Source organism: Arachis hypogaea, chromosome 5, assembly GCF_003086295.3.
Source record: "Arachis hypogaea cultivar Tifrunner chromosome 5, arahy.Tifrunner.gnm2.J5K5, whole genome shotgun sequence".
Lineage (NCBI taxonomy): Eukaryota > Viridiplantae > Streptophyta > Magnoliopsida > Fabales > Fabaceae > Arachis > Arachis hypogaea.
In genome coordinates, this window is record NC_092040.1 from 69,054,493 (window position 1) to 69,070,665 (window position 16,173).

The 16,173-nt window shown below is 35.1% G+C and overlaps 1 protein-coding gene and 1 long non-coding RNA gene across 3 annotated transcripts; both read right to left on the reverse strand.

Annotated features, from left to right (window-relative positions):
• Positions 1 to 1,018: 1,018 nt before the first annotated feature.
• On the reverse strand, positions 1,019 to 5,560 carry LOC112801652 (uncharacterized). The gene is made up of 3 exons (XM_025844523.3): positions 4,447 to 5,560; positions 2,055 to 4,295; positions 1,019 to 1,721 (listed from the first exon to the last, which is right to left on the reverse strand). The coding sequence occupies exons 1-3, from the start codon at positions 5,108 to 5,110 to the stop codon at positions 1,213 to 1,215; spliced, it is 3,414 nt and encodes a 1,137-aa protein (XP_025700308.1). The 5' UTR covers positions 5,111 to 5,560; the 3' UTR covers positions 1,019 to 1,212.
• A 4,031-nt stretch (positions 5,561 to 9,591) lies between these two features.
• LOC112801653 (uncharacterized) lies at positions 9,592 to 14,123 on the reverse strand. 2 transcript variants are annotated; one of them, XR_003202009.3, is made up of 4 exons: positions 13,269 to 14,123; positions 13,085 to 13,195; positions 12,859 to 12,973; positions 9,592 to 10,050 (listed from the first exon to the last, which is right to left on the reverse strand). It is a non-coding gene; the product is annotated as an uncharacterized lncRNA (long non-coding RNA). The 2 variants fall into 2 exon arrangements; XR_011882156.1 differs by lacking the exon at positions 9,592 to 10,050 and adding an exon at positions 10,201 to 10,407.
• Positions 14,124 to 16,173: the final 2,050 nt, after the last annotated feature.

Consider the following 16,173-nt stretch of genomic DNA (forward strand, 5'->3'; position numbering starts at 1 on the left):
ATTGGTAATTCTAGCTTGGTAGACCATTCACTATGACCAATGATACCAGTGGGTAGAAATTCAGAAGAGAAACTAAATTTTCCTCTTTCTCAAGGAGGATCAGGTAAAGAACAACATATTTATTTGTGAATGCATTTATTTAGAAACATAGTGAGATATATACATCAATTTGAATTATTGTGCATGCTTAGTTTTTAGACTCTAGGAAAAAGATTTGTAATGTTTCACAGATTTTTTTAATTGAAAGTTAATTTAATTTGAGCTTGTAACTGGAGATAATGACTGAGTAATTGACATTATTTTTTTGTTTTAATAGCTGGAGTACTTAGAAAAGAAGAGGATTAAGGATCTTGTAAAGAAGCACTAAGAATTAATTCAGTATTCTATTTATCTAATGAAAAAGATATCAGTGATGATGAAAACGATGAATCATAAAAGGAAAAGGAAGATGATGTTGAGGAAGTTGATGAAGAGAAGGAAAAGGACTCCATGATGAAGAAGATCAAGGAAGTTTCTCATGCAATACATAAACAAAAGATGAACGGGAGAAGAAAAGACAAAGAACATAAGAGAAGAGATGATGAAAATTGGGGGCGAAAGAGGATTAGGATTTTGTAATTCAAGATGAACTAATTTGGGTTTTAAAAAATAAATTTAGGGACCAATTTGAGCACATTAGCGTACAACTAGAATGCCAAATTGGAACTTAACATAACACATTAGCTTCGTTAAGACGACAGTTCACTCAGGAACGGACATGGATTCACTTAATTGGTTATTTATGAAAGTTAGGAATTTAATTGATGCGCAATTTAAATTTAAGGACCAATTTAAATATTTACTCATAAAGAAATATTTCATATATATCATACAATAATAGGTAAATGAATTATTTAACAAAATACAAAATTAGAATATTTAGTTTTGTCAAACAAAATAAGAACTGAAAGAAGCAGAAATTAAACTCTAACAATGACTGGATTTTATTTCTATGCCGACATAATCTGAATTTGATAAATTTGATCTTCAATTCCATTTTTGGATACACACCATTACCATTGACATTCTCAAAGTCACATATTTAGTTTCTTGGTCTATTTTCTTCATTTTAATTAAAGTATAATAAATTTACAAGCTTATAAAGACCAATAAACATAAAAGAGAAGGAAAGTGATCACAAGAACAAGAAGCTTATGCCCTCCAAATTTATCATTAGAATCCCATCTTAGCACTATAAGATGAATGAAGCAATGAAGACACAGAGAAGCTCGTGTTATTATTAATCTTTGAATTCAAACGTTGCATCATTGGCACCGACGAAGATGCTGCCATAACTCCACCAGAAGAACATTTATTGCCATCATTCGCAGGCGAATCCTTTAGAAGTGCGTCGAATTTCGCAGACTCCTCCCTTTCTTGCTTTATCTCCTTGAGCATCGCGGCGATGTCTCTCATCGTCGGCCTTTCTTCTGGGGACGGATTTACACATAACATGGCTATTCCCAAAGCTTGCGTCATTTCCTCTATTTCTGATTCTGGTCTAGAGAGTAACCTAGGATCAAGAACATCAAGCCCTTTTTTCTGTCTCACCCAATCAACAACATGTAGACCATCCGGGATTGTTGGATCGATCGGTTGCTTTCCTGTCAAGACTTCTAACAAAACTATTCCGTAGCTATACACATCACTTTTCTCTGTGATCTTCATCATGTAGCCATATTCTGAAACAAATCCAAATGAATCATCTAGTGTATATTAAGAATAAAAATAAAAATAATTTTATATGCATTGACAGTGATATTGTAAAAAACTATCAACCAATCTTGGAAGTGAAAAATTCATTGTGGCTAGTTATTAACTTTTTGTAGTGAGTAGTTTCCTACGCTGAGTTGACACGTTCTTGTAATTTGTTAGATAATATATAACTCCTTAATATTTATTTTCCTGTGAAATTTCATCTAATTGAACACTTTCTATAGAGCATAAAAGTTGTGACTTATTCTGAAGAACAGAAGCATTTTTGCAAGAAAGGAACAAGTAAAACACACACTAACCTGGAGCAATGTATCCATAAGAACCGGCAACGGTATTGGAAGATCTGCCGAAATCGCCGTCGTCAACTAGCTTAGCCAAGCCAAAATCAGCAATATAAGGCTCAAATTGAATGCCAATGAGGATGTTATTGGCTTTGATATCTCTATGAACTATAGGCGGAACACAATCATGATGAAGATATGCAATTCCTTGAGCAGCACCCAACAAGATTCTATACCTCAATTCCCATTCCAAACAAGTCCCAGTCCTCTCATGGAGCAAACTGCTTAAGCTCCCATTCGGCATGTAATCGAAAATGAGCAATCTGGCTTTCCTGTTCCAGCAGCATCCCAAGAACCTCACAATGTTCTTGTGGCGGATCGACCCGAGAGTCCTCACCTCGGCCGAGAAAGAATCACGAACTCTGGTCTTTTCGTCTAACACCTCCCCTGCATCTGTTGTAGGCCACAGCTTCTTCACTGCAATCACTTCTCCGCTGTCCATCTCGGCACGATACACTACGCCGGAGCATCCCTTTCCGATTATATTCCTGTCAACCAAACGCCTTAGTACTTGCTCAACCGTGAAATTCAGCTTCTGGAATGGTATGAATTGCCATGACCATGATTCTCCTAACTCTGAATCATCATCTCTAATTGTTCTTCTGGCTTTTATTACAGCAGTTATTCCCATAACAATCATTATCACAGTTAGAGCTATGAGTAAACCAATAGCCACTTTAATCCTTCGAGACTTCTTTGCCTCGTTCGCATTCAAGGCCGTGCCAGAGTCTTTCACAAAGCAGTAGTCCTGACCTGATGTGCACAGGCCTTGGTTTCCGGCGAGGTCTTTTGGCGATAACTGCCTGAAAAGCTTGTTATCCGGAAGATAACCGGAGAACTTGTTGTACGAAACATTAAGGGAGACAAGATTGTCTAACTCTTCCAAAGGCTGCAAATTCCCTTCCAACTGGTTATGTGAAAGGTCTAACATGGAAAGCTTGCTAAGTGCAGATATCTGAGCCGGAATTTGCCCGCTGAGAAAATTGCAGCTCAGATTGAGAGCGATTTCTAGTGACTCCATCCGGACTAGCTCGGCTGGTATGCTACCGGTGAGCTGATTACTGCTAAGATCAAGCAATTGCAGATTTGAACATAGGCTCAGCGACGCTGGAATCAGTCCGGAAAGCAAGTTCTTTCCTAAGATAAGCTTGCTTAGAGATACAAGGTGGCCCAAACTCGCAGGCACTGGACCTGAAAACTTGTTGGAAGATGCATCCAATACTTGAAGGGAATAAAGTGTTGACAGAGAATTTTGCAATGGTCCTTCTAAGTTGTTGCCACTCAAGTCTATCATTTGCAGCTCTGAGCAGCCTACTATCTCTTCAGGAACCGGCCCTGAAAGCTGGTTCCCGGAGAGATCAAGAAAGTTTAAGCTCTTGAGGCTGCCTATGGTCTTGGGAATACTACCAGTGATTCTGTTGTTTCCAAGCCTCAACCTTACAAGAGAGCTGCAGCTACCTATCTCTGAAGGTATAGATCCTGATAAGTCGTTTGAGATGAGAAGCAGCTTTGTTAAGTTCTGGAGGCAAAATAGGCTTGCCGGAACGCTTCCGTTTAGCGTGTTTCGAGACAAGTCCAGTGCCTGCAGGGTGCTGCAGTTTCCTAAACTTGATGGAATGCTACCTTCAAGCTGGTTCTGCCAAGCGAAAAACACCATTAGGTTCGACAACTGGCCTAGCTCGGGTGGAATCAAACCTGAAAGCTGGTTTGTATCAACTTGCAACTGCTGAAGGTTCTTTGCATTCGAGAGCGACGAAGGTATCGAGCCAGACACGTTGTTGTCACTAATCATAAACTCTTCAAGATTCAAAAGATTTCCTAAAGACAGAGGAATGGATCCAGATATAGAATTCAAAGAGAAGTCAATTTTTCTCAAACTTGTGCAGTTTCCAATGTCTTCGGGTATAGCACCAACAAGACTATTCTGCCATAGAAACAACTGTTGCAGATTTTGAAGCTTTCCAAGCTCAGGTGGAATGGAACCTGAGAGGCTATTCTCATAGAGGAACAAATCAACAAGCTCAGAACAGTTACCTAACTCTCTTGGAATCTCACCTGAGAGCATTGTGGTGTAAATTGACAGAGTTTGAAGCTTGCTTAGTTTTCCCAATGAAACTGGCAATGAGCCTGAGATTCTTGTATCAGCTAGCCCCAACACTGTTAAATTGATGCATTCTCCAAACTGTTCAGGTATCTTACCTATGTTCGACAAACACGAACACGAGTATTAGATATGATACACTACAATGCAATATGCAAACACAACATTGACTTAAGAAGTTTGAAGTAGCAGTATTTGATGCAGATATGCATACGCGAAGTATTTATAAAGATTCTTATAGGATCTTACCAACTATGTCCTTGTTCCCTCCGGCTCTAAGAACCTCAAGATTCGACAACTTTCCAAGCTCCTTTGGGATAACCCCACTAAGCTGGTTATCAAAAAGGAGAAGACTCTTTAGTCCAATGCAGTTGCTTAACTCGACTGGGATCTTCCCCGAAAGCTGGTTAGAGTTCAAGGACAAGTTGACAAGATTGTGAAGCTTTCTAATGGAGGAAGGTATTGAACCAACAAGGTTGTTAGAGCTTAAGTCAAGAACAGTGAGTGAAGTGCAGTCACCAATGTCTTGAGGGATTTGTCCAGTGAGATTTGAATCAGAGATGACAAGCTTCTGAAGGAACTTGAATGAAGAAAGGTTTGAAGGTAGTGGAAGCTCAAGAGGGGTGGATTCTATGGTGATCTCAGTTACAAAACCGAGTGTAGAACATGTTATGCAGGTCCAGTTGCATGGGTTTGAGTCATGGATGTTCCAGTTGGACAATAACAATGGTGGTGGTGAAGAAGAACTATGGAGCCAAGAAAATAGAGCAGAAGCTTCGTTGTTATTACTGTTCGTAGAACAGAATGCAATACCATAGAGAAAAGTAGTGTGAAAGAGAAGAATGAAACAAAAGAATGAATAAGAAGAAATGAAGAAGAAGGAAGAGGGTTGTTGTTGCCTCGAGTTTTGCATTGAAAACTATGGAACATTTGCCTCAAATTCCAAACCTTTCTTCTTCTTCTTTGCTTTGTGCACCTTATTTCATTGGGTTTTGCAACTCTTTTTTTGTGAGTAATGTTTGCTATTACTATTACTATGTGGTTTTCTTGCTTCGAACTCAATGAAACTAAACTAAACCCAGAGAGAGTAACAAAGGCTATGAAGTTTTTAAGTTCACATTAGAGAACATAAAAAATAGATTAAAGTCCAATTTAACGCCTAGAGATTAGAAAAATCTGAAGCAGTAGCAGCAAAAAGAAAAGAAAAGAAAAGAGTACCAGCACCACCACACCTAAGATGCTTCTTTGTGTCTAAGCAAGTGTGTTATTAGAATAATGGAGGCTATGGCAGGCGGTGCTTATTATAACTATTGAGCTCAATTGACTACATTGCATAGCATTATATATGGTCTTTGTTTATTGTTGTACTCCTAGTACTCTGTCAGTGTTTTATGCTATTTTATTTGTATGGTTAAAATAAAATAAATTTGAGGGGGCAGAAATTGTCTTCATTTTTAGTACGTGTCACAAGCTTCAATTATGTCTAGTGTGGCACTAATTCATAACTTGATACTCTTTCGTAAAATTATTTTTTTGTAAAACCACCAATTTATACATGTAATTAACAGTATTAATATTTTTAGCGGGTATTAGAGTTCGGGTAAAAAAATTGAAATTGGGGGAAATGTGTTAATTCGTTAGAATCGCCCGGTGAGGTGATTTGTTTGAATATAATGACAAAGTTTATTTATAGGTATCAGAATTAATTTTTTAGATTTTTTTAAATTAATTTTTAGAATAGTTAAAATAAGCTAAATTTATTAAGTCAATTCATTTATTTATTTAAACGGATGATTTTGTTTTTAAAATTAAATTTATTTAAATTTTGGAGTAAGCAGACTAAATAGACGGCACATTTATTTTTTTATATTTTTCAAAAAATAATAGCACTTTTAATTAAATATTCTGTCCAATTCGACTTAAAAATCCAATCCATTAAAAGAATTATTTATTTAAAATTTTTGACCTAAAAATGATATTTTTTGTTAAAAGATTTTTTGAAAACTAAAATAAAAAAGTGAATGGACCAGTTTGTTTAATCCATTGGATTAGTCATAAATGGTCCTAACTGAAAAACTATGACTCGTGAATAATGTAGACTTAAATCGACTTATGGTAAATGAGTCTCGCTGGCCCGTTTGACAACCTTATAGCCAAGCAGTCAATTTTTCAAAAGATTATGATTTTAAAATTCCTAAAACTAGTTTTACGCTAAAAAAATACGCGCCCTTTCACTTCCATTCACCTCTTTCTCCGCGTTTCTTCTCCGGATCAGTACCGCTTCCACTTCACCAGAGTCAAGAAGCCAAACGAGAGGAAGTTAACATAGATGTTGGAAATTAAAGTTCCGTCCCTCCCTCTTGTTGCAGCATTTTTTTCAATAATTTTAGATATTTCTTCTTATTCAATTTTGGATGATTATCTTTAGTAATGTTGGATGATTCTTTTTAATAGGTTTTGGATGATTCTTTTTAATAGTTTTAGATTTTCTTTTTCTTAGATTTTCAATGTATTTTTTTATAGGTTTTGAATGTTCTTTTTCTTATGTTTGGATGTTTTTTTTAGGATTTGAATTATTTTTTAAATAATTTTAAATTTTTCTTTTTGTTAATTTTCGAATATTTTTTTATCTTATGTTTCAGAAAAAAAAATCTAAAACTTAACTAAAAAATATCTAAAATTATAGAAAAAAAAATCCAAAACCTAATAAAAAATTCAAAATCTTTAAAAAGATCATCCAAAATCTAACAAAATAAAACATCTTAAATCATAGAATAAAAATATCTAAAAATCTCTCAAATTTAAACACTCGAAATCTAAAGTATTATTTGTTTTCATTTATTTTTTAATGTACATTCACAGAAAAAACTTCTGAAACCTTTAGAATTTATACATCCGAAACCCCTATAAAAAATAACTGGAATGATGCCTTAATTTTTAATAGTTTGTTTTTATTTATTTTTAATTGTACATTCCTAGAAAAACACCTACAACCTATAAAATTTAAATATTTGAAATCCAGAATAAGAAACATCGGAATTCTCTAAAATTTAATATGAAATCTAGGTATAAGAAATATTCAAAAGTAATGCATTATTTTAACCATAATTAAAAGCGTTTTTATTGTGTTCAAATTTTGGATAGTTTTTTGTTAGGTTTTGGAAATTTTTTTATAACGATTTTAGATATTTTTTTGTTACGTTTTGAATATTTTTTTTTGTTAGGTTTTGGATATTTTTTTTACAATGATTTTAGACGGTTCTTTTCATTTAGTTTTAGATATTTTCTTTTAGATTTTAACTTTTTTTTTAATTGATTTTTGATATAATTTTTTGTTGTAACTCAAATAATAGTTGGTTGTTGTTGGCTGATACCCTAATTGATTATCTAACATGATTAGAATATAAATGGTAAGACAAATCATCAACAATTTCGTTTGAGTGTAAATTATTATTAATGATTTTGGAAGGGCGAGACAAAACACTTAAATTCATGGTTATATATGCATAAGAAATCGGTAGTTGAATTATAGTTAGAAATTTATTCTAGAATAAAAGAAAGTTTAAATTTATCAAGTTTTAAGACCTTTAGTTTAGTTTCACATTTTAAAAATATTTTAGTTTAGTTTCTAAATTAATTAACAAATTTTAAGATTTCGATTTTTCAAAGAATGATTTTTTGGACCCTTACAATACATAAAATCTGAGAATCATGGTTCACTTCGTGTTAACAAGACAGGCCCATATGCAAAAAAAGTATAATTATTTATTTAATCAGATACGATAAAATCTTAATTACTCAATTCTCCACTCATACATTCATCTTTTTTTACCAGCTTTTATCCACCACTTTGAAGGTAAGATTGCTTACCCATGAAATTAACACCAAATGAAACTCAAATTTCACCAAATCTCCTCTCTAAACTTCAGCCACCTCCTCTACCTTTTTATCCATCACATGTTGAAATCCATATGCTTGTTTAACAAAAAAGTTAAGTTAGTGTCAAATAAAAAAAGAAAAAAAATTAAAATAATCATCCTTATCTCTTCTTTTACCAACGTTGCTCTAGCTTCCTTTTACCATCATATTTTCAACTTAACGTCACAAAATAACACTTAGTTAGCTAAGATAGAAAAAGGAAAAGAAAGAAAAAGAAAAAAAAGAGAGTTGGCCGAACTTACAAAAGAGGAAAACAGAAGTTAGTGAGTTTTATGTTCGTACAATTTCATCTCCAATCTTCATAAGACTAAGACCCCTTTTTCAAGAAACCAACTTGATCATACAACTCCTGTCATCTTCTTCATCTCCATGCCAAAATCCTCAAGGATAGTTAAGAGAAATTCCTCCTTTTTTCTCTTCATGAATTCAGTTATACATGTCACTCCATGAAGAAATCATATTTGTTTCTTTTCTTGTATAAAAAGACATCTCTTCAAACTTCTAAAGGTGTAAGAAGAATATCAAATTCTAAGCTCAAAAAGAGTGAGAAGTTTTCCTTTTTTTCTATGATACCTTTTTGTCATAAAGCCTTCATATGATTAAAAGTTGTGTTGATTTTTATTTAGGAGATTTTTGGTGATCATAAAGACTAGGAAAGTAACTTAGAAGGATTAACAAGAAGGGTAAAAGTTAGGATAGTTAGAATACCACATATTATTAATATACTTCTATTAATGTTTTGATGATGATTGATGATTATGAATGTTTATGTTGATGATTGAATGATGAATGAGCCCTTGATATGTGTTACAAGTGTTTAATATAAATTTATGGATGGATATATATGATGCAGATGATGGCCAAATATGATTAACCTCTTAGGACTAAATTATAATTTTATAAAAAAGCCTAAAAGGGCCATAAACTCAAGATTTTGGTCTATGAATAATGTATGATGCACCAAATATGATTAAAATATAATTTATAGTAAAAAAATAGGCTAAAAGTGGAAATAAGAAAATATTAGATATAAAAATATGAACATAGAAGACTTAAAGGTAAAAATATAATTATATAAAAGATTCGAGTAAAAAATATAATTAAGATAAAGTTTCGGGTTAAATAATAATTTTAGTAAAGTTTAGGAGTAAAAATATAAATATAATAAGGTATTAAGATAAGAATGAAACAATAAGGTTAAACTGGTAATTATGACTAAGAAAAAGTAAAATGGTCACATAGAAAAAGAATAAGGACAAATTAATAACTTGGGAGGTGTAAGGGGTAAAATGATCATTTTGAAAAAAGATAACTTAAAAGAAATAAATATGGATCATAGGAGTAAAATAGTCATTTTATAAAAATATAAAGTTAAAATAGAAAAACTGTAAAAGTGATAACACTAAGGGAAAAGTAGTCATTATTGAAAAGTATGAGGTTAATATGGTAAAATTAAAGGTTAAAGGACAAGATAGTTATATTACAAAATGTTAAAGGTTAAAAGATAAATATATAGAAAGAGAGCTTAAGGGCAAAAGATTCTTACATATAGAGAATAAGGGTAAAAGGATCCCTTAGTGAATAAAAAAGAAAATTAAGTTGAGATGTCTTAAAAAACTATAATAAAGACCCAAGATGTTTATAAACTTATGACCGCATAGTAAAGCCAAAGTTTCATCCCACTTGACCAGTGTTTGAACGATGTGGGCATGTCCACCTCTATGTTTGATAACTGTTTCTGACCTGGGAGCATACCATGGTATTGTGCTTTACAACGATCGTCAAATATGCTAAATGAACATGGTTCTGTCCATGAGGCACGTATGCTGAGTATACGAAATTGAGAAGCCATTTCGGGCGTAGTCCTGAGTAACGTTGGGTTGCGAGTAGTAAACCAACGTGTGAGTTCATGGCCTGTAGAAGGAATAAACATGTATTGTAACACCCTAACTATTAAAGCTCATGCTTCCGGCTGCGCGACTCTGATAGCTCGGACATTACGGCGACACTTATACTATTTAATACTAAAATATGAGTCTGTTTAAAACTTTAAACCACAAAATCGTTCCCAAAAATACTTTCATTCGATAACGTACATCCATAGATACCATACAACTTACAAAACTCATCAAGAGTACATCCATAACAATTCCTATCCCTCTTACAGAATATATCAAGATAAAGGCGAGGGTACAATAAACCATAACTAAAACAATACAGAGCATCACAACAACAATTAAATAAACTCTTCGTGACTTCTGTGTCCATATCCTGAAAAGGGAAAAATGTAGGGGAGTGAGAACATCATCCTCGAAAGGATTCTCACTAGAGGGTTTTTGGGAATTACTGTAATAGGATACGTGACGATAAACCGTACCAGTGATCAATAATCGTCTTATGCCTCTTCTCAAAAACAACGGTTTACCATAAAAGAGAAATATGAAATCTTTTTTTGAAAGAGAAAACTGTTCATTTAAAACAATATTCAAAAGTCTTTCAAAATGTTTATCTATGCTGAACCAAAATAGCCTTTCATAGTTTTCCAAACTAGAAATATAAAACCGGAATCAACCATCGGTCCATCTCAATTTAACCACGGCCCTAGACCCAAACAATCCAATCCAACAACCAATCACCACAAACCATCAGAGTCCCAGTAGCAAACACAGATAGGAAGTTCAAGCACAAACAAACAATTACAGCAAGTAGAACAAGTAGTAGGTAATCACAAGTATTCACATAGGCAAACCAAGTACAATATGCACAACTAAACAATGTCACATAGATGCATATGATGCATGCCTGTTCTAGTGGCTGATGATATCATCTGTCGGTTATATAGCCAACCCGACAAGTCCTGGTAGCTAACCCTTGGACTATCCCTCTGTCGTGTCTCCCCAACTCGAGTTATACTCAATATAATCGTGATCATAATCATGATCCATATCCATCACCTTCACTGGTGAATATTCACGGGGGTGAGCTCATCCGGAATTTTCAAAGTGCTCGGCCACCCTGACGACATAGGGTCAAAAGAGCTACGAGTCTCCACCTGGAGCACGTGGTGGCTAGCCATTGCTTTCTCCCAAGAAAACTCGTATCTCCGATAGTGGAAGTGCAATATCACAAATTATAAATATCTCATCATATATTCTTTCATTCTCAGCCATGGATCAACATCTATCTCAGCCATCCAGCTCACGGTTCAGTCCAGAACCAGCCAATATTCATAATCATACACAGCCATTCAGGCCCATAACAAAACAGCACTTCCACCATTCAACATCATCAAATTCATAAAATCGGCATTTAAGCCATAAATCTTATTTCTTAAATCATTTCACTTTGAAATCAAGTTTCAACTCTTTTTAGCCTTGGCTTTAAAGATCTCATTTCTCAAATCATCTTAGGCTCATAAGCCACTTTTACGCAAGGTAAATTCCCCTTTGAAAACAATGCCACTCTTGGCATCCTCTTTTCAAAACTTCCATAACCATGGCAAGTTAAAAATTTATTTTGAAATATTCAAAATCATCCATACAACAATGGAATTTTATAACAAAAGTCTCTCGGCAGAGTCTCAAGTCTTTAGGGGAGAATAGCATAACTCATTTCGCCAAATTCATTTAAAATCATTAAAACCCTGGATTTCTTATTTGAGTAATAAAATAGGATCTAAGTCAATCTGAGTCATGTAATCAATTACTCTTTTCAAAGCCATTTCCTTTACTTAAACAAAACCGGCTTCAATTCCATAATTAAATCTGAAGCATTTCAAACTGCTAAGAGAATCATTTTTGTTGTGTTAAACTAGAGTTCAAAGGGTACTCTGAATCTTATTCAAAACGTCAAAGTAATGAGGTTCATCAATTGAAATCCAATTCCTTTTAAAATCACAAAAACTCTTCTAATGGACACTCTTTATGTTTAATAGAGAAAAATATAAACCCGTTTTACCTTTTAAAACAGCCTCAAGGCAGAATTCTCTTTCGAATAACTTGTACCCGAAGACATACTATTCTTCTTGGAAAATAAGGAGAAATCATGATTCTCTTTTCAATAATTCTTTCAAAGCATAGCTTCATCGCTTTCATAATTGTTCTAAGAAAAGATAATAAAAGAAGCCCTAAATTCACAATCCTTTAAGTAAATAGGAAAGGCATTAAACTCAAAATTTTCCAAATAACATTTCAAATAAAGCCTCGGATTTTATAGAAATTTCGGCAGCATCTCCCCTAAAACCTGGACTTTGCCACCCGGTTTGGGTCCCAACTAATACGTTCCTCAATCCCTTTCAACAGTCCAAAATCCAAAAATCAATTCAAAATCACGCTAAATCCAATAGTTGCCTCAGTGGCATATCTCAAGGAAACCATTTCAAAATCAAATCAATATCAACCGATTTAACTCATTTCCAAAGCTTTAAAGAAACGGCTCAATAACAAATCATTTATCCAAAACCAAGTCAATTAAAATGATTGATTCAATTCAAACCAATCCTCAATGGATTAAACTCAGATTTCAGATCATTAAAGAATCAACTTCAAAATATTACATTTCACAAAGCCGCACAACAATTCAGCCAAGCCAACATCCATAATCATTCGAGTCAATCAATTAATACATAAGGCAAATACAATCACCAAATACACAATATCTCACATCAGTATCCATATGTAATAATTCCTATACATAAAACATAGTTTTTGGAAGCGCCCCTACCTCAAAACGCAATTTTCATAAGCCAAACGTCTTACAGAGTCCTTTCCGCCTCAACCCGAACTAACGGCAACCAAAACCTCAGCTCCCAGCCACTTTCACAATAACCGTAGCAACACTAATCGCAACATATAATAACCGAAACTCAATCATATAGCAATTAATGCCATAAACCTCAGCGTGAGATTACAAAACAGTAACGAAAGGGCTTTCAAATCAAAACGCTTACCGAACCGAAGAAGGAACGGCTAAACCAAAATAGCGGCGGTCACCGAGCCGGTTCAGCGGCAACTCAGCAGCCACCTCAAGCGGCAGCGGCGAAAAATTTTGATCACGATAACTGGAACCAACACGCAGTGACTATAATATTCTCGGAATTCAAAAAGGACAAAAACCACAATTAAAACCCTTACCGGCAAACTTTTCTGGCGATGGCAGCAGGGTCTCAAGTGGCAGAAACTCAGCCCAGAGCTCTGGCGGTGATCCTGGAAGCCACATAACCACTCCCAGCGGTCAGAAACACAGAGAGGCAGCGACACCTGCGGTGGTCGAAACCCCTTTTCTAATAGCGGCAGCTCCGGCGGAGGCGGCGCCGGTGACCCGAGCACAGCTGGCCATGGTGGCTGAACCCCAGCTCAGCCTCAGGCCTCTCTATCTCTCCTTGGGTCTTCTCTGATTTCTCTTTCCCTTTGTGCTTGCCGACAGCAGATCTAGCAGGAAAGGGACCCTCGGCATGGCAGAATGGCGGCGATAAGTGGCGCGTCAGCGGCAGTTGGACGTAGCTCCTCCAGCTTGCGTTTCCTTCTCTCCCAGCGTCACCCAGTCTCATCCTTCCTCCTCCTTCGAGTTCGACGGAAATAGACCCACAGCGACGCTGTGCTTCCTCCACGATTGTGGGCTCGATGGTGGCGCGGCAGTAAGGACGACGGCAAGCTCGATGGCGGTGACAGGAGCAGCCTTCATCCCCTTCCTTGGCACTCGAGCTCTCCGTCTCCCTCTCTCAATCTCTCATCTGGGATTCCCCCTCAGCTCGCGGCGACAAACATGAAGGACAGCACATGGAGGATGCGACGGGCGGCTGTGAAGCGCAGCTCGCGGTGAGGCGGGTGAGGATGATGGCGGTGTGGTGAACTCCCTTCCCTTCCCGCTTCACGCCGGCGACCACCTTCTTCCTTCTCCCCCAATTTCACTTTCTGCTTCTATTTCCTTCCTTTCATGAAAAAGGAGAAAGGAAAATGTATGTGTTGTGGCTCCTGGGGTATGGGAAATAACGGGTAACCGAGTAGGGTTTCAGGGATAGGGTTTTTGAGTAAAATTAGGGTTAGGGGTAATTCGGTAATTTCAAATAAAATTAAGAATAATATAATAATTGAAACCCAAACTAAACCCAACACTAATTATATAGAGAAAATACTATTTTCTCATCAGTTTTACAAATTATTTTCAACGAAATGTCCAAATCAAATAATTAAAAATAATATAATTAAATCCTTTATTATCCAAAGTAGAATATTAATATTTAAAAATATTAATTATTTAATCCAAATAATTTAAAATCCTTATTATTTCATAACTATCAACTTTATAATTCAAATATAGAAAATAATTCAATAATTATAAAATTGGATAATAATCATAACTCATCTCAAATTCAATAAATCAAAACTCGCCTTAATTATCGTTAATAAAATAATTTCTGAAATTAAGGCTATAAATAACCATATGATTTGAGACTTGATCATAAAAAGACTTTTTAAAGATTCTGGGTCTTACATTCTACCCACCTTATAAAAATTTTTGCCCTAAAAAATTGATACAAAACGAAAGAAATTTCATATCAGTTCACCCTTGAACACATTTAAGGAATAAGCAAAAATATCTCAACACATAAACATATATACGGTTTTCAAATACTTGGATGGTCGTAGGCATAAGGATACAAGGTAGGAGTGTGGTTGCAAAGCAAACATTACAAGATAGGCTCAATGTAAAAGATGACATGGTTCAAGCATGTGATAGTAAAGCAAGGCATCGAAGGTTACAAAACATGATGGGGTTAAAACGACGTGCTTAACATCCGCACACTAATCTCATATCAACCTCAAAACTTCAAATTTCTAACTCCATCAAGCACTTTTCAAACCCCATATCCGATCATAAGTCTAACAACTGCAAACCCGTTCGCAAGGAAGAAAACACCCACAAGTCATAATGTTGCACACTTACCGCTTCAACTTCTGTATACAGACATCACGTCTTAAAGAACTAACGCATCGCGTTACTGCGTCTACAGGTCAAACGTGATATCAAAATAATTCTCGAGTCTACTTCAAAGGATACAAGATTTTGAAAGGAGAATCAAATGTCAAGGATAATGATAAGAGATTTGAGAGAATGTATCCAATTCCAGATAAACAAGGATGCTCAAGCAATGATGCTTGCAAGAAACAAGTCAATTGACAACTTCAAAGATAACCCTTGTATCACAGAAATTCAATAGGATCCATAGAAAGAAAACCAGCGCATTGGTTTGAAACAAATTGAAGCTGAGTCGAAGAAGTATGAGGTTTACAGGAGAGAATATCTCAAACCAAAGAATTAAAGCTCACAGAACTCAAGAGCATGATTAAGAATACTTCTGATTGCATTGTTCACAAAAGAATCGAAAATTTGCGGAAACATCACTTCGCAATTTAAAAGAAAAGTTAAGCAACAACCATTCTTTAAGAGAGTAGCCAAAAGCATAAATGTGGCTTTGCTGTAATACAATTTCATGTTGAGACAGATCATGTATAATTTTTTAAAAACCAATCGTACACAGGTTTGGTTAAGAGCAAAAATATTTCCTCAAATATTTTAGAAAGATAGTCAGGTGCACAATCTTAACCAAAAATAGTTCAGAAGACTCAGAAGAAAAATCAAATGCTTGTTCAAAAATTATTAAAGTCCATATTCAAACAAGTGTGTATAACATTTATAGCAAGGACAAAAGAGGAGTTAAACACTTTTTAGAAAAGAACTTCTGAGGTAAAAATTCGCTTACAATCTGGTAAAGGAAACAAGTGGTGCATTACAAACGGACAGGTTTCCACTAACCAAGGAAGCTTCTCAAAATTTCATTTAAAATAGCGCATGTCAATGATGTGGCAAAAATTGGTGAGTTAAGAATTTATTAATAGGGATACGTTGCAAGTACAGTCCTTAACCAACCAAAAATCCGCTTATCAATTTTAAAGGGGTTGTCACAATATTGAAAATTAAAATACTGGGAGTATGAATCCCAGGTCATCTCCCAACGAGTTACAGAGAGATGTGCTA